The sequence below is a fragment of the Crocodylus siamensis genome, chromosome 10 (assembly GCF_052110815.1).
Source record: "Crocodylus siamensis isolate JL-2025a chromosome 10, ASM5211081v1, whole genome shotgun sequence".
Classification (NCBI taxonomy): Eukaryota; Metazoa; Chordata; order Crocodylia; family Crocodylidae; genus Crocodylus; species Crocodylus siamensis.
The window spans coordinates 37,142,218-37,169,580 of NC_143404.1; the positions used below are offsets into that span (position 1 = coordinate 37,142,218).

At 47.7% G+C, this 27,363-nt stretch overlaps 1 protein-coding gene across 1 annotated transcript in view; it reads left to right on the plus strand.

Annotated features, from left to right (window-relative positions):
* ZMAT2 (zinc finger matrin-type 2) overlaps positions 1-26,865 on the plus strand; it is a 30,379-nt gene extending 3,514 nt beyond the window's left edge. Inside the window, exons 2-6 of the mRNA XM_090065234.1 lie at positions 1,121-1,214; positions 1,700-1,823; positions 7,821-7,894; positions 19,861-20,006; positions 26,208-26,865. Coding sequence (XP_089921360.1) covers positions 1,121-1,214; positions 1,700-1,823; positions 7,821-7,894; positions 19,861-20,006; positions 26,208-26,351 — 582 coding nt within the window. The 3' untranslated portion in view covers positions 26,352-26,865. The remainder of the gene's footprint in view (positions 1-1,120; positions 1,215-1,699; positions 1,824-7,820; positions 7,895-19,860; positions 20,007-26,207) is intronic.
* The last annotated feature ends 498 nt before the right edge of the window (positions 26,866-27,363 follow it).

Genomic DNA, 27,363 nt, shown 5'->3' on the forward strand with positions numbered 1-27,363 from the left:
TGGAAGGATTGCCAGGAGGTGAAAATTTTGAATGATTGCACTGCTGCTGTAGTCTTAAATGAAGTTTTTTATTTTCTTTGGAGCTTGACTGGATTCTTGGTCTGATTAACCAACGGGAGGATACATTTTACTCCAGCACATGCTATCCCCTTTTCCCCCAGACACGAGCAAAGAGATTTCCACAGGAAGACTTTCCTTTTTATTAATTTTTAAAAATTAAAAAATGAAGAGGATTTTAAATCTTGATACTTCTGTTACTGTTAAATAAAATTAAGAGAAGTCTGTTTTATTCTAAGCATATATATATATATATCCTAAAGTGGGTTTCTGTGCGAAAAGTCTACAGCAGAAATATTTCCTTTTTTCTTGCTTCTTTTCTTTTCTGAAAGCCAGGAAAGGGGAGTTAGTCATGGACTAACTGATTGTGAATCTTGTGCAGTTGTTCACCTGAGATCTCTGAAAATATCTGACCAGAGAAAATGGAAGGTTTTTTTTAAAGTTTATTTTGTGTATGTCTTGCCTAGTGTATACAGGTTTTATCAGTATTAAGTTGGATACTTGGATCTAATAACTGACTTGTTGCTTTGTTTCTTTTATTTCCTAGCCATGTCAATAAAAGCTCTTTAATCCTTTATGTGCAGTCTAGGTGTCTGTGCATGTATGTATATCTCTACACATTAAGACTCTCAAGAGTTTATCCTTGCCTTATCTGGCTTCCTAACAGTCTCTTTTGGATTCACATTAAATTGGCTTAATCAAGAAAACTTAAAATTTTCACTTTGTGCTTGGAAACCCTGTCTCCAAACACACACAAGTAATCCATGTACCTGTGTCTATTTGAAAGACAGGGATGAGTATTTTGTGAAACTTGGAAAATTTAATTTGCTATTTGGTTCAGTCCTTGTGGAATCTCTTGACAGGTTTTCTATGCCCGCATAGCAGTATCTTTCTGTGCTAGAGCCCCTGTTTCTGGCTGTGGGTAGATGGGGGTGACTGAAATTGAGTGATCTTGATTTGTCAGCATGGCCCAGCAAACCAAATCATTCGAGCTCTCTCCAGGCTCGGTCTCATTGCTGAGAGTAGAACATGATATATCCTAATTCATTTGGTTCTCTCACAGACTAAGAACTTGGACTTCCGCCGAAAGTGGGACAAAGATGAATATGAGAAACTTGCAGAGAAGAGACTCACAGAAGAGAGAGAGAAGAAAGATGGTGGGTAACACATTGAATCCAAGCAAGCTCTCCTCATTTTGCAATGAGTAACCTAACTTCTTTGAATGCGTAAAAGGAAAGCTGCTAGAAGAAAAATGCCAAATGGAAGCAATTGGAATTTAGGGCTGGCTCATTCTGTTCCTTTTTCTCTGCTTGCCATAGAATACAGTCCAAGGCAGAAACACTTGCTAAGAACCTTATTCCTTTCCTTTTCTTTCTTTCTTCTATATGGAGGTGGAGGAAGTGGAAAATTCTCAATACCTTAAACTGTGATTCTTTAGCAATCTCCCTGTTCTAATCTGTTGCTAACCCTTCTCTTCCTTACAATGCAGGTAAAAATGATTCTTTACTTAAATCTCAACATGAACTGTACAATTTGATAGCTTCCCATAGTTTTCCACTGAGAGAGGTCAATTAGAGATCCTACGTTCTAAGTTCCCCACCACACCTGAAAAATTCTGTTGTTTGAATTTGTTTATTTTTAGGCAAACCAGCCCAGCCTGTCAAAAGGGAGCTTTTGCGGCACCGAGACTATAAGGTGGATTTGGAATCCAAGCTGGGGAAGACCATTGTCATCACCAAAACTACTCCTCAGTCGGAGATGGGAGGGTAAGCCACCTTGAATTCTTCCAGTTTTATCTCGGGTTTTGATTTTAACACAGATGCTTAAGATAGTGTTTCATGGAACCATGGGCAAGTGAGGAATGCTTACCTTTGTGATAGTAGAAGAGGAAAACTTTTTTGATTACAGAGGTGAAAATTCCAGACTGAACAAGATGTAGAAAATGTAATCTTCTGGAAAATATTCACAGAATAATAGTCATGTGAATTTTCTTCACCTTTCCCATCTCGTGTCATTTTTTCTTAACCACACTAGAAACATGAGCCCTAAGCCGTTACTGTGATCAGTTCAGTCTTTGGTGTCTTTGCTGAGACCAGCAATAAGTTACTGTACATTGGGTGATGTTATGTGACACATATCTGTCCACTAGGAATTGAGGCAAGAACACTTTTTCTTCCATAGAAGTCCCTGAAGGCTAGGTCTGTAGCAGTTATTTTTGGTCACTATTGATGTGACCTGGATTTGAACAGGGGAAGGAATCCTTAACCTATCTATCTGCAGTCCCTTGAGCTATCGGGTCTCTGAAAGAGGGGCTTTAAATTTGGGCCCAATGAGAGTAAGCATTTCAAGGCCCAGTTGTCAAAACAAGGTAGTAAAAAGAGCCAAGAGAAATTGGGCAGGTAGAGGAGTTTCCCCTTAAGAATGAGCTGATTAAAAAGAGGAATAAAGATGTTTTATTACCACAGTGATGGGCTAACTTCTTTTCCTTTGTTTTTTACGATGCTTTCCATTACTAAAGTGTTGTAGCAATTAAGACTGGAAGTTATAACTGTATAAATTATGATCCTTTAAGCTCACTTTAGCCACATCCAGATTAGCACAGCTGTGCAGTATGTGGTGCTGTAGACACATCTGCAGCACCACATAGTGCATGTTCGGTTGTTCTCAGTGCTTCAAGAGAGCAGTGTGGGGGTGTTTTTTGACTCCTGGGTAACTTGCTGTGTGCCAGAGGGCACATAGCATAGGCATTGTCCAGGGACAACTAGTGGTGGCATAAAGTGTGCTGCTGCTAGTTGTCCCCAGGGAACCAAAGGTCCACACGTGTGGATGTGACCTTTGTTTCTGAGACTGCATTGAAAATAACTGCTTGAATAGAAGAACTAATTCCAGAGGAAAACCTGTGTCTCCAATATTTCCTGAAGTGGGACAGTTGAAATGCTCCTATACAATGCTAGGCTTAGGGTTACTATTAGAGGTGCACTGATAGAGATTTATAGATTGTAAGTCTGGAAGGGACCTCAGAAGATCATCATGTCCAGCCCTCCTGTATTAGGCTGGGAAGACAACTGGGGGTCAGGTGACCCCAGCAAGGTGACCGTCCAGTCTCCTCTTGAAGATTTCCAGGGTAGGTGATTGCGCCACATCTGGAGGGAGCCTGTTTTGCAGTCTGGACCCCCTAACTGTGAAGACATTTGTCCTAATGTGGAGCCAGAAACAGCCTTCCAGGAGTCTGTGACTATTACTCCTGGTTTTCCCCAAGGGTGCTCTGGTGAACAGTTGTTCACCAAGCCCTTGATGTGTTCCCCGATGTAGCGGTAAACTGCTACCAAGTCCCTTCTCAGCCTCCTCTCTTGGGCTGAAGAGTCCCAGGTTCTTCAGCCTTTCCTCGGATGCTTGCTGTGCAAGTCTCTGATCCTATAGGTGGCTCTTCTCTGGACTCTCTCAAGCTTTTCCACATCCTTGTTGAAGTGCGCTGCCCAGAACTGGGTGCAGTACTCCAGCTGAGGTCTCACTAATGCTGAGTAAAGCAGAAGAATCACTTTCTTAGTTTTCCTTGAGATGCATCGATTGATGCTTGCCAGGGTATTATTTGCCCTGTTGGCTACAGCGTTGTACTGACAGCTCATATTCATGCTGTGGTCTATTATTACCCCTAGGTCCCTTTCATTTGTGGTGCTGGTCAGTTTGGTGCTGCCAAGCCTGTAGGTATTTTAGGGGATTGTTCATCCCCAGGTGGAGCACTTTACATTTTTTAATGTTGAACTTCATGTGGTTCCAATCTGCCCAACTTACTAGCCTGTTTAGGTCTGCCCATATCTGCAGCTTATCTTCAAGCATGACCATGCTTCCCCATAATTTGGTGTTGTCCACGAACTTGGCCAGTGAGCTCTTCACCCCCACATCCAAATCATTGATAAAGATGTTGAAAAGCACTGGACCAAGCAATGACTCCTGAGGGACACAGATCCGTTCATTGGATCTGGGTCTTACCCCTCATCTAGCTTTCTACTCACCTAACTGTCATGCAGTTAAGCCCACAATCCTCCAATTTTCTCATGAGAACATTATAGGATACCAGATCAAAGGCCTTTTGGAAGTTAAGGTATACAGTGTCAAATACATAGGGGGTAAAAAGAAGGTACTGGGTAACATGGGGCCTCTGCAGGGCACGCTAGAAAATCTGGTTGTCGCACCAGACAGCAAAGTTAACCTATTTAATGATTTCTCTGCCTCCGTTTTTCTGAGCAGGGACTGGGTCACCCCCACCACCCGCTGTAGGTCCCAGGGGAGGTGCACCCAGGCCTAGGGTCAGTGAGGACCTAGTTAGGGAGTTTCTGGGGGGACTGGACATATTTAAATCAGCAGGTCCTGATGATTTCCATCCCAGAGTGTTGAGGGAATTAGCATAGGTCATAGTGGGACCCCTGGCACGACTTTATGAACACTCATGGTGTTCTAGTATGGTGCCAGAGGACTGGAAAAGAGCCAGTATGGTTTCCATTTTCAAAAAAAGGGAGGAAGGAGGACCCAGGAAACTATAGGCCAGTCAGTCTTACCTTGGTCCTGGGTAAGCTTTTTGAGAGAGTTATCCTGGAGCATGTCTGCGAGGGGCCAGCAGGGGAGATTATGCTCGGGGGCAACGAACATGGGTTTGTTAGAGGTAGGTCCTGTTAGACCAACCTGCTGGCCTTCTACAACCAGGTCACAAAATCCTTAGATGCAGGAGTAGCAGAGGACATAGTCTTTGTGGACTTTAGGCAGGCCTTTGACACTGTCTCTCACCCCATTCATATTAAAAAACTAGGGGACTGTGGCATCAACACCTACATAGTCATATAGGTCACTAGTTGGCTGGAGGGCTGCCCCCAGACAGTGGTGATGGACAGGTCATTTTCAACCTGGAGGGATGTGGGCAGTGGGGTTCCACAGGGCTTGGTCCTTGGGCCCGCGCTGTTCAACATCTTTATCAGCGATTTGGACAAGGGTGTAAAAAGCACTCTGTTCAAATTCGCAGACGACACTAAGATGTAGGGAGAAGTGGGCACACTAGAAGAGAGGAATAGGTTGCAATTGGACCTAGACAGGTTACAAGGGTGGGCGGATGAGAACAGGATGGGTTTCAACATTGACAAGTGCAAGGTATTGCACCTGGGGAGGAAGAATCAGCAGCATACCTACAGGCTGGGGACCTCCCTTCTCAGTGCAGAGGCAGAAAAGGCTCTTGGAGTCATTATTGATGCCAAAATGAACATGGGCTGACTGTGGGGAAGCGGTCAGGAAGGCCAACCACAGATACATCTCAGGCAGGTCCAAGGAGGTGATCCTCCCCCTCTATGTGACACTGGTCAGGCCGCAGTTGGAGTACTGCATCCAGTTCTGAGTGCTGCACTTCCGGCGGGATGTGGACAACTTAGAGAAGGGTCCAAAGGAGGGCCACCTGCATGTTCAGGGGTCAGCAGGGCAGGCCCTACAAGGAGAGGTTATGGGACCTGAACCTGTTCAGCCTCCACAAGAGAAGGCTGAGGAGGGATCTAATGGCTGTTTACAAATTGGTCAGGGGGGACCAGCAGGAATTGGGGGAGTCCCTTTTCCCCTGACCACTACCTAGAGTGACAAGAAATAATGGTCACAAGCTGGCAGAGGGTAGATTCAGGCTAGACATCAGGAGGCGCTACTTCACTGTCAGGGCGGCTAGGATCTGGAACCAGCTTCCAAGAGAAGTGGTGCTGGCTCCTACCCTGGGGGTCTTTAAGAGGAGGCTGGATGAACACCTGCTGGGGTTGTTTGACCCCAGTACTCTTTTCTGCTATGGCAGGGGGTCGGATTTGATGATTTGCCCAGGTCCCTTCCGACCCTACCAACTATGAAACCTCCTCTCTCTTACCCAGGTGGCAAGTTACCTGATCATAGAAGGAGATGAGGTTGGTAAGACAAGACCTGCCCACGACAAAGCCATGCTGGCTGTTGTTCAGAATCCTACCTTCTGAAAGCCTATTGCACATAGACTCTAATGAATTTTTCCAGGATTTTCCCTGGGATAGAAGTTAGGCTGATTGGTCTGTAGTTACCTGGATCCTCTCTCCTCCCCTTCTTGACAATGGGCACAACGTTGGTCCACTTCCAGTCCTCTGGGACGTCTCCGGAGTGCCATGAGTTTTGGAAGAGTTTTCCCAGGGGTTCCGTGATGACTTCACCCAGGTCCTTCAGCACTCTCAGATGAAGTTCATTCAGTCCTGCTAACTTATATGTCTAATTTTTTTAATTGATCACACACCAGTTCTACGGTAATAGTAGTAAGGCAGTCATTCCTACCATGCCCATTCTGTACCTTACCTAGCATGATTTTCCCCTTGGCCTGGTGAAATACTGAAGCAAAGTGGTCATTCAGGAGTTCAGTTTTCTCCTGAGTGCTGGTGACCAGCTGTCCTGAGTTGTTGAACAGTGGCCCCACACTCCCATTTGTTCCTCCTGTTCTTTATGTACCTAAAGAAGGACTTCTTGTTGCCCTTGATTTCCGTTGCTAATTTAAGTTCAGATTTTGGGGGCCAATACTGATAGCCAGTTTTTAAGGAGGCATATTGGCTGATACTGATCCGATTTCCAATACAGCCATGTGCAGCTGGTAGTCAGTTGTGGTGAAAGGGGAGTGAGGAGGGAAGGCGTGTGGTGGGGGGGCAGATCAACTCCCCCATGGTGAGGGAGGGGCTGGGGCTGGGCCTGGGGAAGGGCATGGGACAAAGCCATGGCTTGTCCTAAGGGTGTGTGTGGGGGGGGGGGAGGTGGCTCCTGCTGCTACTCCAGCCGCTTGTCTGGGAGGGCACTGGGTGGGGTGTGTGCCCCTGCATCTGCACAGGGTAGGCTGCAGCTGTGGACTTGGGCCATGCTGCACTTGGGGTGGGCAGTGGCAGTGCTGGGTGGGGGTATGGAAGGCAGGGAGAGGCCTGCAACCACCCCAAATTTCACTGTAGGCCCTCCCCCGTACCCCATCCCAGCACCACCCACCCCAAGCGCAGCACAGTACTGCCCCTGGCTGCAGCTGTAACCCAGCTGGCATGCCCCACCCCTTCCACTCCCCACCGCCCTGACAAATGGCGAGAGCTGCGAGACAAGTGGACGACCTGCGTGCAGTGGCAGGAGCTGCTGTCCGCCTCCTGCCATGCCCCCTGGATGAGCTGCAGCTTTGTCCCATGCCTGCCCCATTGTCCCATGCCTGCCCCATTCTGGCTGGGCAGTGCCTACCCCAGCCTGATCCCCACTCCCTCCCTCACTGTGGGGGGTGGTTGATTTGCCTCCCCATGGCCCTTCCCTCCTCGCATCCCTTCCACCACAACGGACTTACCAGCTGCATGCAGCTCTCCAAGCTGCGGGGCTGTGCTCCTTGCTGCCTATGTGCTGTGCTGTGGCTGTGCATGCACATGGGCATTTATTGGCCAAATTAGCAGCCACTTCAGGCTGATTTCTGATATAGTCAATTTTCCTTGTATCAGCGCCAATCCAATGTTGGACCGATGTATCAGTGCTGTATTTATGAGCATTTCGTAGTACTAACTACGATTCTAGCTTTGTCTCTCTGAGGGATGGGGTTTTGGTTTGGGGCAGGGGGAGGGGGTTGGGTTTTTTTAACCTTAGAGCTGCTCCTTGGAATTGCCCTAGAAAATCCAGGTGGATTTTTTTTTCCTCTAATTGGCTTGAAACAGAAATTCTGGTGGGATCATTTTAGTCTTGTGCTTTGGATCTAACCCATTTTTTCTTGTCTTCCCCAGATATTACTGTAATGTATGTGACTGTGTGGTAAAAGACTCTATCAACTTCTTGGATCACATCAATGGCAAAAAGCGTAAGGATATTTTGTTTTCAATTTGTTATGCTGGGTAGTAAATAGAACACCTGTAGCATGAGCTTTTCCATTATGAAATTTGCTTCCTCAATGTGTCTAGAACCCACGCTATTTGGCATATACAGTAATAGGCTTTTCTGAGGTCAGAATATATACTCAACGTTTGCCTTTAAGGGCTAGAGAAAGAGCAGCTTGTGTTTTCTCATGACTTCTCCATGGTCCTAGACGAGACAGGTGAAATAAATTCAGTAGATATAGTAATAACTATGGGCTTTTTTGGTAAGGAGAGCGTTGGGAAAATATTTTGGAGTTTTTCTAATGAGAGAACTCCACTGTCAGCAAGCAGTGCAGCTTCCCTGGGAATTTAAAGAGTTATGTGATAGATATCATTGGGGTTTGAGCATTGTAAAGGAATTCTGAAGACTATGGATGGATCTGTCTGTTCTCTCATCATGCTTGGATCCCTTTCTTACAGGAATGTGGTTTGAACTTAGATAATTTGAGTTTCCTCTATCATCTTGCAACCAGACTTCTTCTGTAGTTTGGAGCAGGGTACTTGAACTCTGTCTGTTTGCATGTTTCTACCAGGATATTTTGTTAGATTCATTACTTACCATATTCCTTGAAGATGGAAAGAGAAAACAGCTACAAAGAAGTCTCTACTTGATTTGCAGTGTCATCATATGCAACCTGTGTGCTGGGCTCTGGCTGATAGCAATGCAGCTGCACAGGAGGTACCTAAGCCCTAGTCAGGATCAAAGTTCCAGGACTCTAGAGCAAGGGATGGCTAATCTGTAGCGTGGCCAGCATGTGTGTGACACATGGCAACCCAGGGAAGGAACAAGCAGCACAATACAGGTAGGGCAGGGAGGAGAAAGCTGGCCAGGGTATTAGTGTGGTACTTAGGGAGGGTGTGGGGCTAATTTGTGGTACACCAGCCAAAAAGGTTGGCCTCCACTGCCCTGGAGTATAATATATAAGCTGCACACATTTTTGTTTTCTTTTTCAACTTTTTTTTTGTGCAGCTGAGAACTCCTCTTCCTCAAACTCATCTCATGGTTATTTAAAATTTATTTAAGCTTTTCTATCGTGTAGCAGAACATGCTTCTGGTTTTTAATTTTTAAAATAGAATTGTAGTTTGCCCTCTCTTATGTTTTGTTTTGGAAGTATGGCTGACCTGGAATGAGAGGCCATGTTCATAAAACTTGTTTCTTACTGAGTTTACGATCAAGTGCCACTCAGCATGCTGGTGTGAGTAATGCTTAAAAGAGAAATATTTTCCCATTAGGTGTTCATCCTGTGTAGCCTTGTGTCTCTGGAGAATAGTAGGGCAGAGGGAAATTATCTTAATGGACGAAGACTTGAGTCCTTGTCCTTGCTCTTCAAAACTGAACAGTTCATCAGTGTCTGAGTTCAAAGGTACGAGTGTGTATATTTTGTCTTCATGGTCAGCATTATGCAGATGTTATTGGACTAGAGACTGTCATTTTATAATTTGGCATGGACACTGGATCCAAAGAAGGTGGAGGGCCAGGATCTGTCACACTAGGTCAGAATTGAGGAGGGAAGGCAGGATGATACCAAGAACCTATTTTTCTCCATAGTAACAGATGGAGAAAAGAAGTGGAATGGGAAGTCTCAAGAATCTAGTTCAGAATAATCAGTGAAGGAGTTGAAATGGGAGCATAAATGCCAACAGAGTTTGTTCATCTGTTTGGAGGAAGTTAGCAGTAAGAGTTTCCATTAGTCCTTGAAAAAATTGACAATGTGGTTCCTCAGAACAGTTACCACTTAGACCAGGGGCAGGCAAAACATGGCCTGCAGGCTGTATTTGGCCTGAAGAGGGACTTTGTCCGGCCCACTGCAGGTCCCTTGGTCCCACCTGGCCCAGGTGCCATTGTGTCCATGGTGTGTCATGCCGCCCCCAGGTGTGTAGCAGGGCTGGGGCAGCTCGGCAGTTGGATTATATTTCTAGGCAGCCCAGGTAGTGGCGGCTCCTTCTGGCTGCCACTGCCACTGGCCCCAGCCCTATGGTACTGGTGAGGATCCATGCACATACCTCTGGCCTGGGTCCAGCCCTCCCTGCCCTTTGCCTGCTCCAGACGTGCCCCAACTGGAGTGGACTAGCTGGGACCCATGTCCACAGCCCCAACCCTGGTCCAACCCACACCTGCTCCAGACCTCCCACTTAAAATAAGTGGTGGCAGTGACTCACAGAAGCTGCTGGTAGGCTCAGGGGAAAAGCAGTTGCCTTCCCCTCGCCACTGCAGGGCCCTTCTTGCTGCAGCCTGTGCCCAGGTTGCCCTGCAGCTCCTCTTCACTGCCACCGCTGCTCTGCTGGGTGGCCCAGAGGCAACGGTGACAGCAGCCGAGAGGAGCTGCAGGGCAGCCTGGGCATGGGTTCCAGGAGGCTGCAGCAAGAATGGCCTGGCAGCAGTGAGAACAAGGTGGCCAATTTTCCCCCATACCCAGCGGCAGCTGCCGCTGTTCATTGTGGGCAGGCCAGCTTGGAGCAGGCTGGGGTCGGGGCTGTGCATGCAGGTCTCGACTAGTCTGGATGTTGTTTGCTCTGGCCAGGGTGAGTCTGGAGTGGGTACAGGGTGGTCCAAAGCTGGGACTGTGTGCTCAGCTGCTGCTGGGTGCTAGTTTCAGTGGCAGGGAGGAGCCCCTGGGCATGCAGACTCTGGGGCTGTTTGGGGGAGGGGAACTGCTGACTGGCCCACAGTAGTTCCCCAGAACTGCCTCTGTAGCTTGTCGGCCCAAATAATTGCCCGCTCCTGACTTAAACTTAAGCTCTTTAAGTAATTAAGTCTCTCATTTAAATTTCCTCCCTGATCTAGTTTCCCATTCTGCAGCAGTCAAGTTTTTACAGAGCCTAAAGACAGAAATTTTAGACAATGTTAACCACTGTATTCTAAGTCAAGATGTGTTGATCTGTCCTTGTCACCTGAATGAGGAATTAAGGTTATGAAGGCGTTGGTCCCATTTGACTCTGCCATGGAGCTTAAGTACACAGAGAAAGAAAGCTGGTTTAATTCAGGTAAACAGTAACTTCCTTTTACAGTCAGTTCCTTGAACAGTGGCAAAACTGGCATTCTACCAGAAGTCCCCTGCCATGTGTATTTGCGTGTGTTCGTTTTTTGCCTTTAAATCTGGTACGTTGTAATCCAAGATATAACAAACAGTTCCATCTTAGGTCATCATATGCAACCTGTGTGCTGTGCTTGGGGAAGCTGTGTGGTGCCCACCTTTAACTTCATAGTTTCATAGTTAGTACTGTCAGAAGGGACCTGAGCAGATCATCAAGTCTGACCCCCTGCCATGGCAGGAAAGAGTACTGGGGTCAAACAACTCTGGCAAGGTGATTGTCTAGCCTTGTCTTAAAGACGCCCAAGGTAGGAGCCAGCACCACTTCGCTTGGAAGTTGGTTTCAGATCCTAGTTGCCCTGTCAGTGAAGTAGCGCCTCCTGATGTCTAATCTGAATTTACCCTCTGCCAGCTTGCGACCTTTATTTCTAGTCACTCCTGGTAGTGCTCGTGGGAACAAGGGCTCCCTCAATGCCTGCTGGTCCCCTCTGACTAGTTAGCAACAGGCCACTAGATCCCCCCTTCTCTTGTGGAGGCTGAACAGGCACAGGTCCCATAGCCTTTCCTCGTAGGGCCTGTCCTTCTGCCCCCTGATCATGCAAGTGGCCCTCCTCTGGACCCTCTCCGTGTTGTCCACATCTCTCTTGAAGTGCGGCGTCCAGAACTGGACGCAATACTCCAGCTGCGGCCTGACCAGTGCCGCATAGAGGGGGAGTATCACCTCCTTGGACCTGCTTGAGATGCATCTGTGGATGCATGACAGTGTGCAGTTGGCCTTCCTGACTGCATCCCCACACTGCTGGCCCATGTTCATATTGGCATCAATGATGACTCCAAGATCCTTTTCTGCCTCTGCACTGACAAAAAGGGTGTTCCCCAGCTGGTTCTTGCTCTCCACGTGCAATATCTTGCACTTGTTGGTGTTGAAACCCATCCTATTCTCGTCCGCCCACTCCTGTAACCTGTCTAGGACCGAATGTATCCTATTCCTCCCTTTCAGCATGCCCACTTCCCCCCACATCTTAGTGTCATCAGCAAATTTGAACAGGGTGCTTTTTACTCCATTATTGAAGTCGCTGATGAAGATGTTGAACAGTGGAGGACCGAGCCCTGCGGAACCCCACTGCCCACTTCCCTCCAAGTCAAACATGACCCATCCACCACCACTCTCTGCGTTCGGCCCTCCAGCCAGTTGGTGATGCATTTGACTGTGTAGAAGTCGACACCACAGTCCCCCAGTTTTTTAATGAGAACGGGGTGAGAGACAGTGTTGAAGGTCTTCTGAAAGTCCAGAAAGACTATGTCCACTGCTACCTCTGCATCTAAGGATTTTGTGCCCTGGTCGTAGAAGGCCACCAGGTTGGTCTGACAGGACCTGCCTCTAACGAACCTGTGTTGGTTGCCCCTAAGCATAACCTCCCCTGCTGGCCACTCGTGGACATGTGCAAAAATAATTCTCTCAAAAAGCTTACCCAGGATCGAGGTAAGACTAACTGGCCTATAGTTTCCCAGGTCCTCCTTCCTTCCTTTTTTGAAGATGGGAACCACGTTGGCTCTCTTCCAGTCCTCTGGCACCACACCAGAGCACCACGCATGCTCGTAAAGCCCTGCCAGGGGTTCCACAATGACCTCAGCTAATTCCCTCAGCACTCAGGGGTGGAGATCATCTGGACCAACTGATTTAAATACATCCAGTCCCTCCAGATGTTCCCTGACTAGATCCTCACTGACCCTTGGCCTGGGTGTGCCTCCCCTGGGGCCTGAGGGGGGCCCAGAGGGTGACTGTTCTGATCCCTGCTCAGGAAAATGGAGGCAAAGAAGTCATTAAATAGGTTAGCTTTGTTGTCTGGTGTGACGACCAAATTTCCTAGCATGTCTTGCAGAGGCCCCATGTTACCTGGTACCTTCTTTTTGCCCCCTAAAAAAGGACTTCTTGTTGTCCTTGATCTGGGTAGGTCGTCCCAGTTCCATCTCCGCCTTGGCCTTCCTGACTGCCCCTCTGCATCCCCAAGCAACCGCAGTATAGTCCTTCCTGGTGATGGCCCCCCCTTCCATTGAGTGTATGCCTCCCTTTTAGCTAGGAGACATTCCCGGATGCTTTTGGTGAGCCATGGAGGCTTTTGCACCCTCCTGTTCCCTTTGATCTGTGTTGGGATTACCACCCTTTGGGCTTGGAGGATCGTCTCCTTAAGGAGCAACCGCTCTTCTTGGACACCTGGCTCTCCTCCCCTCCGGGTCTTCAGTGCTTCCCCGACTATTCTCCTCAGCTCATGGAAGTTTGCCCTCCTGAAATCTAGGGCTGCTGCCTTGCTGCGGGCCTTTGCCACCTTGTGCTGGATGGTGAATTCCAGCAGACGATGATTGCTGTCGTCCAGGTGGTCAAGCACCCACAGCCTCCTCACCAGGTTGTCACCTGTCCAACAAGGCATCTCCCCTGGTGGGGCTGTGCACCTTCTGGGTTAGATGGAGGTCCTGCATTTTGGCTAGGAACCTATGTGAGCAGTCAGACCTGGCTGACTGCTCTTCCCAGGAGATGCCTGGGAAGTTCAGGTCACCCATGATGACCATGTCCTTTGACCCAACTACCTCTGTGAGCTGACTTAAGAATTCCTGTCTAGCTCTTCCCTTTGGTTGGGTGGTCTGTAGTAGACCCCCACCGTTAAGTCTCTTTCCCCTCGACTGCCTTGTATTCTAACCCAGAGCACTTCAGTGTGGCCCTCCTCTGATTCTGTGCTACTTGATGAGGATGTGTATTCCTCCTTAATATAGAGCGCCACACCCCTGCCTTTCTTCCCTGTCCTGTCCTGTCCCTCCTGTACAGCCTATATCCCTTGATATTCACCGCCCAGTCATGCATTGGGTCCCACCACGTTTCAGTGAGCCCCACTATGTCTGGGTTAGTGTCAGCTAGCAGGAGGGTAAGGTCCTCCTGCTTGTTTCCCATACTACAAGCATTTGTGTAGAGGCATTTGAGGCCTCCTGTGGATGTGTGCACTGGCCCCCTAATCACAGCATTGACCTGGCCACTGTTGCTTACCTGTGTATATGTTCCACTCGTTGGTCTAGGCTGGGCTCTACTTGTGAGTGCTGCTTGGTTTAGCAGTCCAAGGCTTCCTCCTCCGTCTTCTTCCCCTTCCCCAAGCGAGCCTAGTTTAAAGCCCGCCGGAGGAGATCCACCAACCTAGAAGAGAACACACGCTTCCCTTTAGGGGAAAGGTGGAGCCCATCCCATCCGAGCCTGTCTCTCATCGTGATGTGCGGGTCGTTGTCAAGGAAGCCAAAGTCCGCCTTAAGACACCATTCCCGAAGCCACCAGTTGGTCTCTGCGATGCACGGCTCATGCTGTCTTCCACGTCTGCTCAGTGGTAGGACAGAACAGAATACCACCTGTACACCTATCTCCTTCAGCACGCCCCCCAGAGTGTGGTAGTCCGCCATCAGGTGATCAGGGCTTCTCCTGGCCACATCATTAGTACCCACATGGATTAGGACCATGGGGTAGTAATTGGTGGGCTAGATCATGGCCTGGATCATCCCCATCACGTCCTGAATCTTTGTTCTGGGTAGGCAGTAGACCTCACATGTCAAGGGGTCCTGGCGACAGATGGGGTCTTCTGTACCTCTTAGGATGAAGTCGCCTATGATGATCACTTGACGCTTTCTCCTCCAGGACTGCTTAGCTCCATTAGCCTGTTCGGAGCATGGAGAGTGTGGAGTTGCCTCCTCTCCTTCCTTCTCCTCCAGTGTTGCCAGGTCCTCGTACCTGTTCTCCAGCCGGACTGGAGGAACTGGTACTGCCGTGTTGCGAGCAGCCCTGGTTCTGGAGGTGACCGTCTGCCACTCTGCAGTGGAGGGCATCTCTCGAGGTGCTTCTTCCTTGGGTGTGTGGCCCTGTAGGGAAAGGAAATAGCCATCATTTTCATTCTGTGCCTCCCTGATTCCCCTCGGCCTGCTAAGCTCCTCCTGGAGCTCCCTCACCTGTGCCTCCAGGGCCTTAAGGTGGGCACCTGCAGGACAGGTGTGGGGGTTCCCAATCCCTGCCCCCCTGGGCCTTGCCAGGCAACCCCCACAGGCCAGGGGGTGGGGGGACGCCAGCTCCCCCATGGGCTCTGTCTGGGTGGAGGCCTCAGATAAGCCCCAGGTAGGCTGTGCCGCCCAGGCAGGGGCCCTGGCAGCACTCTGCATCAATACCATCATAGGAGTTGTTGTCTGTTTATAGCTTAGTGCAGTGTCTTCATTCTGCCCAAGCAGGAGTCTCCCTCCTGGCCCTTCCTGCTCGCCCACTGGCGCAAATGCCGGTGTGCTCTGTTCATGTGGCATGGCACGGCTCCCTACTGGCTCAGCTAAGAGGGATCCCGGGGGGTGGGGGGCTTCCCCTCCAGATCCGGCTCAGCTGTGTCCGGTCCCTCTGCCCACTTACCTTAGGGGGATCAGCTGATGCTGCCCCTGCTGCTGGCTCCACTGCTGCTGTGTCCACCTCAGGTTGGATAAGGGGGCACACATGCGTGCGGGACACACGTGTGTCTGGATCCCTTCTGTCCTCACTGTTCCTGGCTTCCTTTGAGTAGTTTAGAGAGAAGGTCCTTTAATGAGTGGTTCTGTGTCTAAATCCTTTTCTTCAAATTCCCTTCCTAAGAAGGATGAATATAGGAAGAAAATGAATTCCTTCAAGCAAGGCGCCATATTCAGTGTTGCTGCAAAAGCTTTCAAGCCTTTCCTTGAGATTGTAGTCCAAACAGCCAAGGCTCTGGATCTTGTTATAGCCCCAAAGAAAAATCTCAGAACTAGAGGTGCACCAACACATTGGTACTGATATAAAGGAAATTTGCTGTATTAGATATCGGCCCAATGAGGCTGATAATTTGGCTGATAAATGCTCGTGCTGCATGGAGCCTCAGTGCTGCATGGAGCCTCCCTCACCACGAGGGCAGATCAATGGCCCTCGTGGTGAGGGAGGGCGCAGGGGCAGGCGCTGCCCAGCCCAGGGCAGCACTGGGTGGGCTGCAGCCAGGGCTGCACAGGGCTCTTCTTGGTGGTGGCTGGGCTTGGAGTGGGTACCAGCGGTGCTGGGAGGATGTGGCATGCGCCCTAAATTGCGCTGCAGCTCAGCTCCCAGCACTGCCATTGCCAGCCTCCTGGTGCTGCCCTGGCTCTTCCTGGCATGTGGGTAGAGGTAGAGTGTTGAGCTGGATCAGCAGCTGGGGCTGCATGGGGCTCTTCTCCACAGAGGCTGGGCTCAGAGTGGGCACTGGCAGCGCTGAGAGGATGCTGTATCCACCCTAAACTGGGAGCTGACTTGCGGTGAAATTTGGTGTGGATTCAGCATCCTCCCAGTGCTGCCAGCGCCCGCTCTGAGCCCAGCCCCTGCTGAGAAGAGTCCCGCACAGCTTCAGCTGCAGCCTGCCCTGCGTGTGCCCTCCCGGGGTGCAAGCAGCAGGCCCCCCCTACTCTGCCTGGGCAGCACCTGCCCCTGCCCCCTCCCTCACCGCAGCGGGCATTGATCTACGCCCCCCCCATACCCCTCCCCTTCCTCTTCCCCTTCCACCACACCGGACCTACCAGCTAGAGGCAGCTGTATAAGAAATCGGATCGTTATCTGCCAATATGCCTCCTTAAATATTGGCATCAGCCCCAAAAATCTCTATCTGGTTACCCCTACTCAGAACATTTCTTACATCAGAACTGGATTTCCTAGACAAGGAAGCTAAATCCCTCCGCATTGGTGGAATGCAAAGGTGTTGTGATGATGAAACTGAGTGGCAACCTGGATCATGGTGTATGTATGGGGGCCACTCAGACTTTTGATACATATGCCTGGGCGGGAATTTTTGGAGGAGAGGAGGCTGCTGAGATCTTCCATCCTTCCTTTTTGGCCACTGAGACGGAATCCAAAGACCAGACTGAACCCAGATGTTTGGTGCCTCCAGGGCTGTAGTTGTATAAGTGTCTGGGAACTGGACCATTGTGGTAGATGAGGATTCTACCACTGAACCACAGGGGACTCCTGGAACTCTGAGTAGAAGCATATAAATGGATTTCCTCTTCCTTGTTCCAAAAATCCAAGTAACAGCTGTTTTTCTCCTCTCCTTCCCATTCTCTCCTATGCCTTAGCTCCAATATGTCTTGTACACAATTTCAATGAAAAGAAGTTGCATTATGAGCCCTTTTAAGCCTGTTTCATAGACCAGGGGTTGTCAGCCAGGGGTATGTGTACCCCGGGGGTACTTTGAAAGGTCCCAGGGAGTATGCATGGGTGGGCAGGGATGGAGAGCTGCCACCCTGCATCACGGTCTCACAGGAACAGAGCCAGGGTGGTGCGAGAGCAAGGCTGCCCTGACGCCGCTCGCCCCCTTCTGCGTCTGGCCACTTGCCACCCCACTCCAGGGTACACTTACTAAAAATGTGGCTGTTGGGGTACACATGTTTTAAAAAAGGTTGAAAACCCTTGTCATAGACTGTTTGCTATTTGAAAGTCTTCATATTTTTGTAGATTTTGTGGCGTCATTTCCTCTCCTCGTGTCTTTCCTTTTTTGGTGCATAGACTTTGATGTTTCTTTTTTTCTTTAATGTCTGGCTGATGGGTGGTAGACATGATTGAAAAGGGCCATTTTTCATATTTCATTTTTTTTTCTCTAGCAGTCCTTCTCAAAAGAAGAAAAATATCCATCCATTTTAAAGATGTATGCTATGGAAATAGTTGCTTGCTTTCTAGAATAAAGGCTTCTGTTCCCCATATTTTTCTCTTTAATCCTTGAAACCACAGTGAAGGTATTTGTCTTCTCTCTGTTGTAAAACTAATCAAACCTATTATGAATAAGGTTTTTTTGCTTCTTGTCAAGTATTTCTTCCTTTAGAAGATTGATTTAATGCCTTCTATTTCAGATGTGTTTTCACATTTCTGTGAAAAAAACTCCAAAGTGTGTTTCCTTGGAGTATTACTGATATGAAATAACAGGAAGCTATGGAAAATTCTGTGATGGCAGCTAAAACTGCCATTAGCCAGTTGCCTGAGAAGTGGTCTGAATTTGAGTTTCTGAGACTATAAATAGAGAGAGATTGGTACTGGAGCCTTATTGAACTCTGACATTGTAGAATCTAGACTTCAGGAAGGGAACTGGTTTTTCTGTTTCTTACTGAATTTAGAGAGAGTTAAGCAGTTGGGGGGCAGCTGAATACCAATTTGATCTTTCCTAATGGTGTGGATAATGGGAGCTGTGTACATTCTAAACTTCATGTGTAAGATTGTGAATGCCATCCTTTTAGTTTCAGTCCAGATCTGCATGATTTGAACAGGACTTTATCTAAACTGAGGCCTGTTCAACTCTCCTTCCCCATGATGTTGCTTGTTAATTTGTCTGTAATGTGTGATTTGAAATGTACCAGATTCCTACTAAACCTCCATCCTCTCTCTTCCTTAGACTCCTCTTGGGATAGTCTGAGACTAAAAGCAGCTGAGTACAGATTCTGGGTGGGATTCCTCCATGCAATTTTCTTCTGGAAACTTTTCTTCCTAACTAGGCACTCCAGTTCTATATTGGATGGCTCACTGAAAATCTCTGAATTTAGAGATCTCTAATTCTGTTTTATAGACCATGATAGGTTCTTCAGTATTGTATAAACATCCCAAATTCCTTCACGTTGGGGAAAGTTGAGAGAGAGAAAATGAGGCAGTCCTGCTGTCCTTCCAGAGCACATCCCAGACAGGCAGTGGATTATCTGGCAGTATGCATGCAGAAAGCTGAGAGTGTCATCTGACCCACCAGGCAAATGTGCTTGAAAAGAGTGCTATGTGGAAATTCACTGGCAACAGATTCCACTTAATAGAAAACTTGGAAATGGCTCCGTGTAGGCTCTGAACCACTTATTTACTTTGGTGTTTCATGGCAGAAATATCTTTTTAATCTTGGTGCCTCGATTTTACCTGTGGCTAGAAATCTTGTTTACAGAATGCCACTCTTCTCACTTATTTGTCCTATCCTTATTAAAAAGTGCTGCTGTGTGGTAGAACTTAATTCTCAGACTTGCATGTGCATTTTACATCCCTTCAGCATATGGGATTCATAGATATTAGGGTCAGAAGGGACCTCAGCAGATCGAGTCTGACCCCCTGCCCCTGAGTAGGTTTTCTATTCAGAACAACTCCAAAGTGTCACAACTGGAATAGAAGGAGGGCTAATTCTGGCAGAATCTTAAAGAAATAGGATCCTCTTAAAAAACCATACTTGTCTGTAAATATTTTGCCTGCTATTACAGCAAATAGCATGGTAGCTGAGAGTTGGACATCTTTCCCTCCTGTCCCATGAAAGCTAGCCTGCATTAGTGTAGATCTCAGTGAATGAAGATTGAGCTACTATAAGTTAAGAGCTAGCACATGGCCGCTTACCATGACAGAACTGAAACACAGCAGAGTCCTATCCTTCTTTCTTTACAGTGATTTGTACACCGGTACATCTGTGTATAATGGCACAGAATTCCACCAGCATATCAACTGAGGAAAAACATCTCATTAATGTGGCACTCATTCTTTGCCAAAGTTTCATACATTGTGAGTTAGGTTCACTATTGCATTGCCCCTTAAGTAGTCATTTTCTTCTACTTTCCACTGGGAGAAAGTGCTGTTAAAACAGTGATGCATTTTACTTTACATTGTTGCAAATGACTCCCTAAGACTTGAGGGCAATAGTAAATTGGGTCCTGTGGTGGCACTGGAAGACACTGTGTAAGTGGATGTGCCCAGGGTGGTCTTGGAATTGGAAGAGAAGAAACTGACATGGAAAAATGACTTCCATTTTGGGCTCACTGGGTAGGCTGTATGTAACTGTCTAGTTGTAACTAATCTGCAACTAACATGGCTGCTGTCCATTTCCATCTTCTACAGATCAAAGGAATCTGGGCATGTCTATGAGGGTGGAGCGCTCCACACTGGATCAAGTGAAAAAACGCTTTGAAGTGAACAAGAAGAAGATGGAGGAGAAACAGAAGGATTATGACTTTGAGGAGAGGATGAAGGAGCTTAGAGAGGAGGTAAGGTGTTGGGCACATGCCGCCTGCTCTGCATAACCTGAAAGAAATGACAGATTCCTTAAAGAAAGCAGCCATTAGCCACCTCAGATAAATAAGGTGCCCTAGGGTAAAGGGATATTTTATAACAAATACTCTTAATACACCTGCATCGCTCTGGAGCTAACAAAATTACTCCTCTTATTCTAACTTTTTCTCAGAAATCCTTATCCTTCATCTGAATTGTTATAGCAGTTATTTTCAAACACAGTAATGGTTTTCAGGGTACCAGACAGTGAGAGGGACTAGAAAATGCAACCTTCAGTATATTTGATAGAATTTGAACAAGTAGATGAAAAGCTTATGCCTCTCCAAATGGGTTGGTCTCTAAGGTGCCACCTTGCCCTGCCTTCAGCATATTTGACTTTCATAAAATGCATCTGATCCCAGAATTCAAACTGATGATTAAAACTGGCGCTGTTTGTTTTCTTTTAATGGCTGCCTCAACACTGGTGTGGCCTGTGGTGCTGATGTGGGATGGGAACTTTTCCCACATAGTTTATTGCAGCTGTGCTACCCCCATGTGTGCCTTAGGAAACTTCAACTGGAGCACAATGTGTGTGTACACAAGCTCTAGGGAAAAAAATCAAATACCCCATGACATTTTTTCCTCTCAGGCTTTGTAACAAGTGTTTCTCCCACGTGTGGTTGCAGTGCCCTGTGGTGGCTGCTCAGCTCTTGCGACTCTTCTTGGGCAATCTCCCCTTCACTTGCCTGCCTCGGTGTAACTAACTTTTAAGTAAAAGGAGGCTGCCCCAGGGCTTCCCAAGCCAGGTCTCACTCATGACCACAGGTGTCTATGGTCATTGGCTTAAGGGCCAATTATGTGGCCTCTGTCCTCTCTGATACCCACTCCCATGCCTTGCAGATGATAGTCTTTCCTGATGTCCTGTGCCCTAGGGCTGTGTGAAGTTTGCCGGCTGTTTCATTTTGATGCTGTTTCGACTCATTTCCAGCTCAAAACAGCTAAATTGAAGTGAAACGAAGGGCTTCGAAACGGTCTTGAAATGAAACGAGGGCAGTTGAAATGTTTCACGTTTCGAAGCTGAAGCTGGGCTTGTCTGCAGGGAAACAGAAAGTAAAGAGAGGGAGGGGGAAGAGTGGGGAAGGACTGCTCTGACATTGACTGTGTAGCTGGTCAGTGACTGTGATCCTTCCCTGAGGTCCCTTACAATCCCAGTGCTCTGGGGGAGAGATGAAAAAACAGCATAAAAGGCAGCATTGTTTGAACTTGCCTCCTTTCTGCTTTCAGCTCAGTTACTGAGCTATCTTCCAGAAGCTCGGGAGCATTGGACAACAAAGGCTACTCCTGCCATTGATTTCCTACTTGCTAGCCTAGCAAGTGGGATTCCGCAATGCCTTTTGCTTTCTTTCTAAACCCTTTTATTATTGTATTCATTGATTGAGTCTTTTCAATTTCATGTTTATATTGCATATTATAGTATAGAACTTTTATAGGAAGACACGTATACATTTATATATTTTTTATTTTATTTATTATATTGCATATTATACTATAGACTTTACATAGGAAGATACACATGTACATTTATATATTTTTATAAAGACAAGACACTATGAAACGCACCATAAAGCATGCTGAAAAGGCATCTGGCAAGCCTTCAGGGAGGGGCAGAAGAGTAGGTAGAGGGAGAGGTGTAAGTCTATGTCTCTTCCCCCCTCCCCTCCCCCCCAAAACTGAGAGACAGCCTCTTTGCTACAGCAAGCAGGCATGAGGCTTCCACTAGTATACAGGCAGCAAGGAGAGGCTCCCAGCAGGATGGTGGTGCCCTCCCTGTATGAGTCATGCAGGGAGTACTTGAGGGAGGAGCTGTGCAAGGCAGGTTCACAGGTGGCCTTACACTTCATCTCAGGTATCTGGAGCAGCTGGGGTGGAGATCATGCCTATCTCTCCCTCACAGGGCACTGGTATGACCAGTCAGGCCTTCAGCAGGCTCTCCTTTAAGCTGATGTGATGGATGAGTCCCACAGAGCAGCAGAGATCATGGGGGCCATGAACCACTTGATGTAGGAGTGGCTCGTTGGGCAGGGCGAGCTCACCCGCGGGTTCATGGCCACTGATAGTGGATCCAATATGGTTAAGGTGGTCTGTTATTCCAGCTTTGTTGGCATGCACTGTGTGGCACACAAGTTCCACCTTGTAGTCATGGGCGCCTTGGAGCGGGACAGGGCTGCTGGTGATGGTGCCAGCACCACCAGCAAGCTCATTTCCAAATGCAGGAAGGTGGCAGGCTACTTCCACCAAAGCACAAGCAGAGCTGAAAGCCAAAAAGGAGGTGTACACCCAGTGAAAGGGAGGGGCTATCACCGAGGGGAGTATACCTCCATTGCTTGGGTCTGTAGGGGAGCTGATTGGAAAGCTAAGGCAGATACAAAACTAGGGCTAGCATCAAAGATCAAGGACAACAAAAAGTCCTTTTTTAAATACATAGGGAGTATGAAGAAGGCACCAGGTAACGTGGGGCCTCTGCAGGATACGCACCAGAGGAAAAGGCAGACCTTTTAAGCAATTTCTTTGCCTTCATTTTTTTGTGCAGGGACTGGGACTCCCCCACTGAGATTCGGGACAGACTCAGGAGAGACTCTGCCAGGCCTAGGGTCAGGGAAGTCTGAGGTAGGGAACTTCCAGAGGGGCTGGACATGTTCGAATCAGGAGGTCCAGAAGCTCTCCATCATAGGGTTCTGAGGGAATTGGCAGAGATTATCGAGGGGCCCCTGGTACAGCTTTACGAGCACTCATGGTGCCCTGGCCAGGTGCCAGATGACTGGAAAAAGGCCAATGTGGTCCCCATTTTCAAAAAAGGGAGGAGGAAGGACCTGGGAAAGTATAGGCCCGTTAGTCTTACTTCGATCCTGAGGAAGATCTTTGAGAAAATTATCCAGGAGCACATCTGGGAAGGACCAGCAGGCGGGATGACGCTCAGGGGCAACCAGCATGGGTTCATTAGAGCAGGTCCTTTCAGACCAACGTGATTGCCTTCTACGACCAGGTCACAAAATCACTGGACGCAGGTGTTGCGGTGGATGTAGTCTTTCTGGACTTCAGGAAGGCCTTTGACACTGTCTCCTACTCCATTCTCATTAAAAAGCTAGGTGACTGTGGCATTGAAACTGGTGGACTCTATATAGACACTGGAATTCTGACATGCTACAACCTGCTAGACATTCGACTCCCCAGGTTCCTCTGCACTTTTTCCTGCACTGCTGCGTCACCCCTCCCCCCCTCCAACCCCAGCCTGTCCCTCACCCACTAATGCCTCCATTTCAATTTTCACTGACTGGCTTTCTTGCCTGCATTGCATGCCAGCCTCTGGCTTCTTTACTATTCCTTTCATCCACTAACTGCAGGTGCTTCCTAAGCCTGACAAGGGGATTTTCAACCTGAAACCTTGCTAAGATATATTTCTATAACTATTCAGTTGGTCTGCTAAAGGGTACCAGATTAGATTGACCCAAAGAACCTTGTCTGCCAGTGCCATGTCCTTAGACCAACACCCCTAGCACCTGACTGGAAGGATGCAGGACCCTGGGCACATCTAAGCCCCAGGGCTGGGGCTGGCAGGGAGAGTTCTCTGGCAACTGCTGGAAAAGAAGCCCCCGCAGGAGCCGAAAGGAGGGCTCTGTCACAGTTTGGCTCCCTGAGATTCTGCTGGTGCTACTGTGCTGCTCACTAAGTTATTATTATCTGTTGTTATTTGAAATGGTGGACTGTACTGGGGCTGTAGGGGAGGAGACCTCGCTGGGGCACACTACCGTATTATGTAGAGGCCCCATTGCCAGTGAGGGCACCACCCTCCCCATGAGTTTTGCTTGTCAGCAGCCTGAGGTGCAGTTTCCCAGAAACCCCTGCACCTATCTCCTTGAAACTTGGCAAGCATTGTGGCCTCAGCAGGGGCTACCGTGCATGCTGTTTTCATCCAAATCTGCCACAAAATGACACCGTTATAGGCAGTTTCGTGCTTCCCTATTATATCTTATGGGTAAAACAGCAAAACAGTTTCAATGAAACGAAATAGAGCAGAACAGTGCTTTCAGAACTAAATGAAACTCAAAACACTGTCCTGTTGAAATGGCAAAACAGAAGTCAAAATGAAATGGCACTGTTTTGCACGGCTGTAATGTCTCCCTCCTGGGCTCTTATGGGCTATAGTCTCCTTGCCCCCCATGGTCTCTGGCTGTGGTCCCTGACCTTTGGTCTCCTTAGAATCTGGCTGCACCCCTAAGCTAGTTGGGATCTCTGAGCTGCTTGGCCCCAGCAGTCTCTGGCAGTGGTCCCCGATTTTCACTAGACCCTGGCCCAACTCCTAGGTCAGTGAGACCTTTGGGCTCCCAGGCCCTACTGACAACTGCCCCTCCTGGGCTCCAGGCTCCTTGGCACACTTGGTCTCTAGCTGTGATCCCTTACCTTCGGTCTCGCTAGACCTTAGCCCAGCTCCTAGGGCAGTTGAGACTTTTAGGTTCCCTTGGTCCTGCTAATATTTGCCACTCCTGGGCTCCAGACCTCTGGGCCCCAGCCCCTCCTCCTCTGGGCCCTTTCCTTTGCTGGGCTTCGGGCACCCTAGCTGTCTGTTCTCTGCCACCCTGTCGAGGCTGTGCGCTCACTCACCCCTGTTCTCAGGTTTATATGTATTCCAAGGCCTGCCTGTCCAGGCTGTGGGTTCACCTGCCTCTGTTCTCAGGCCTGTCTATTCCAAGACCTCTGTGCAGCTTACCCAAGCCCCGCTGTTGTGCTAGGAGCCAGCCCTGTTTCCAGCAGCTTCACTCTCTGGCCTCTGGGGCTAGACTGTCTGACCAGCTTAGGCCCTGAGTTTATCTGTCTCAAGCCTGGCCCCTTCTGGTCAGATGACTCCCCAGTTGGGGTGGGAGGCTGCTCCCCAAGCAGCCTTTTTTCTCTTATAGTGACAGGTGTGCCAAGCACTGTATTTATATAGGCTTGTATTTAAACTGTAGAACCAAATCCCTGTAGTGAATATTTGCCTCAGATTCCATTTAAAAATAACTAGCAAAGCTCTACTGATAGCTGAAGAGCATTGTGTATAAGCTCTGGTCCCTTTTTAATCCTTTATTTCTATATCGGTAGCTGTTACAAATAAATAAAATCACTAAATTGGTGCTGTTTGAGGCTGCCCTGTCACCTTGGGCACCTAGACTGAGTTTCATTTGATAGTAGGAATTATCCACAGGGGAACAGAGTCCCAAGATGTGGCTGACAGTTGCCCTTTCATGACTTTGGCTGAGTTGCTATAAAGCTGACCAACTATAGGTTTTGTTGCTGCTAGAATGCAAGTAATTTGTATTAATATATTTAGGGGAGAAAAAACAAACGCAGAGTCGCTAGTAGTGCGAGCCACTGCTTCAGATTTAAAAACTGTTGTAAATCTAATATATTACACACAAATAAGCAGCAGCCTTTGGTATAGCATACTTTTCGGTAGGGCTGTCTTGGAATAAACGACTGCACAGAGCTGTAAGGCATGGAAGTGGTGGGTAGTGATGGCAACAGCAGGAACTGTTGCTGAGTTGGGAGCTGGAGTCACACTTCTGAATCCCCCAGTACAAGTCTGGCGTCATTCCAAGGCCTGTGATCCTTGTAGAATGAAACACTTTGATTAGAGCAGTGAAAACACTTTGATGCCAAAACCCCCCAAAGCCACTCAGAACTCAGCTTATGTTCCACTGAGCAGCTGTCACTCTGCTGCACCAAAAGCCAACAGAGTGACATTGTCTGTAGCCATCATTCCTCACCACTGTTAGAACAGGGCATCAATAAAAGATAAATGTCTCTTCCTTTAAAAACAACTCTCCTCGTGCCCTTATGTTTGTTTGTTTTGTTTTTTGACATGGTTTTTAGCATTTGTATGTTGGCAGATGCTGATAATTGCATGACTCTACAGTCAGGTCACAGGTCACTATACAGGTAGCTTCTCTTGTTGGGGGTCTCCAACATGTGATCTTTTCTTCTGGTACACCACATTCCTTCCATGTCCACTGTTTTTACTCCCATCTGTTGTATGCTTTTGAGAAGCCTGTTCCCTTTTTCTAGTGAAGGGAATTAGATTAAATCGTAAGTGTCCCATCTTCCTCTCTCAAGGGTCCAATTGTATAAGGAATTAGAATCATTCTGTTTCTTTCCTTATACTGCAGGAGGAAAAAGCCAAAGCATACAAGAAGGAAAAACAGCGAGAAAAGAAGAGGAGGGCTGAGGAAGACTTGACATTTGAAGAGGATGATGAGATGGCAGCTGTGATGGGTTTCTCTGGCTTTGGCTCAACCAAGAAAAATCACTGATGAGCCTTGGACTTCCCTCTTTCTTGATACAGATTTGTTTATACCTAGGGGACTGTGGAAATTTCTTTAAAGACTTGACAGAACTTGTATGTAATTATCCCAGTAGAAGCTGGCTGGAGCAGCTGAGAAATGATTCTACGCTGAACCTGCGCTACAGAACAAGTTGTGCGCCTTTCGTTAGTGCCCCACTGCCTGCAGAGCCTGACTGGCAAACTTGTAAATTTTAAATAAAGAGACCTTTAAATTAGTCTTTTCTCCAAAAAAAACCCTGTCACACTGTAGTAAATTCTACAGAGTTGTCATGGTATTTGGCTTTGATTCTTTTAATCTATTGTATAGAGTCTGCAAGCTGAATGTTTCTTCTGGAAACCCTATGGCCTTTGGCCATCTCATTCTTTGTACTAGTTCTGGCTGCTTGTCACTTGGTGTTCTTTGGCCTTGTGCGTGCGGGAAATATTCTGCTGGATACTTTTTTGTGTTAATAAATTAATAAAACCCTGTACAGACAGTGTCATTCAGGAATCATTCTATCTGTAAAATGGGTATAATTTTTGTTTCCTTGAGCTGTAGGTGGTAATTCTAACTTTCTTTTTTTAACCATGCAACCAAAGGAGTTGCACTTGAATGAGTGTTTACTCTGGTATGTGTAAGCTGACATTTTGATTTCTTGTTTTAAGTGGAGCTTGAGGTTGTTTGGACTTTGAACATACTGAAACTTTCTTTTATATTTTATCTGTAATGAATTCTCCTACTTTTGTAGATTTTTCTTAAATTCATTAACATAACCACAGTTTCGTTAGCGTGGGTAAGAAATACCTCTCTGGGATTTACCTAGGTAAATTTACCTAAGGATTTACCTAAGGGAAAAAACCCCCAAATATTGCATGTTATTTGCCAAAAACAAAAAAATGTTGAAAACTGAGTTTTGTAGGGTTTTTAAGTGAGAGCTGGGGTTCTGTTGAATTTAGTAGGTAAAAGCTCTTGTGGCATATGTAACTTTGGGGAAGGGGCA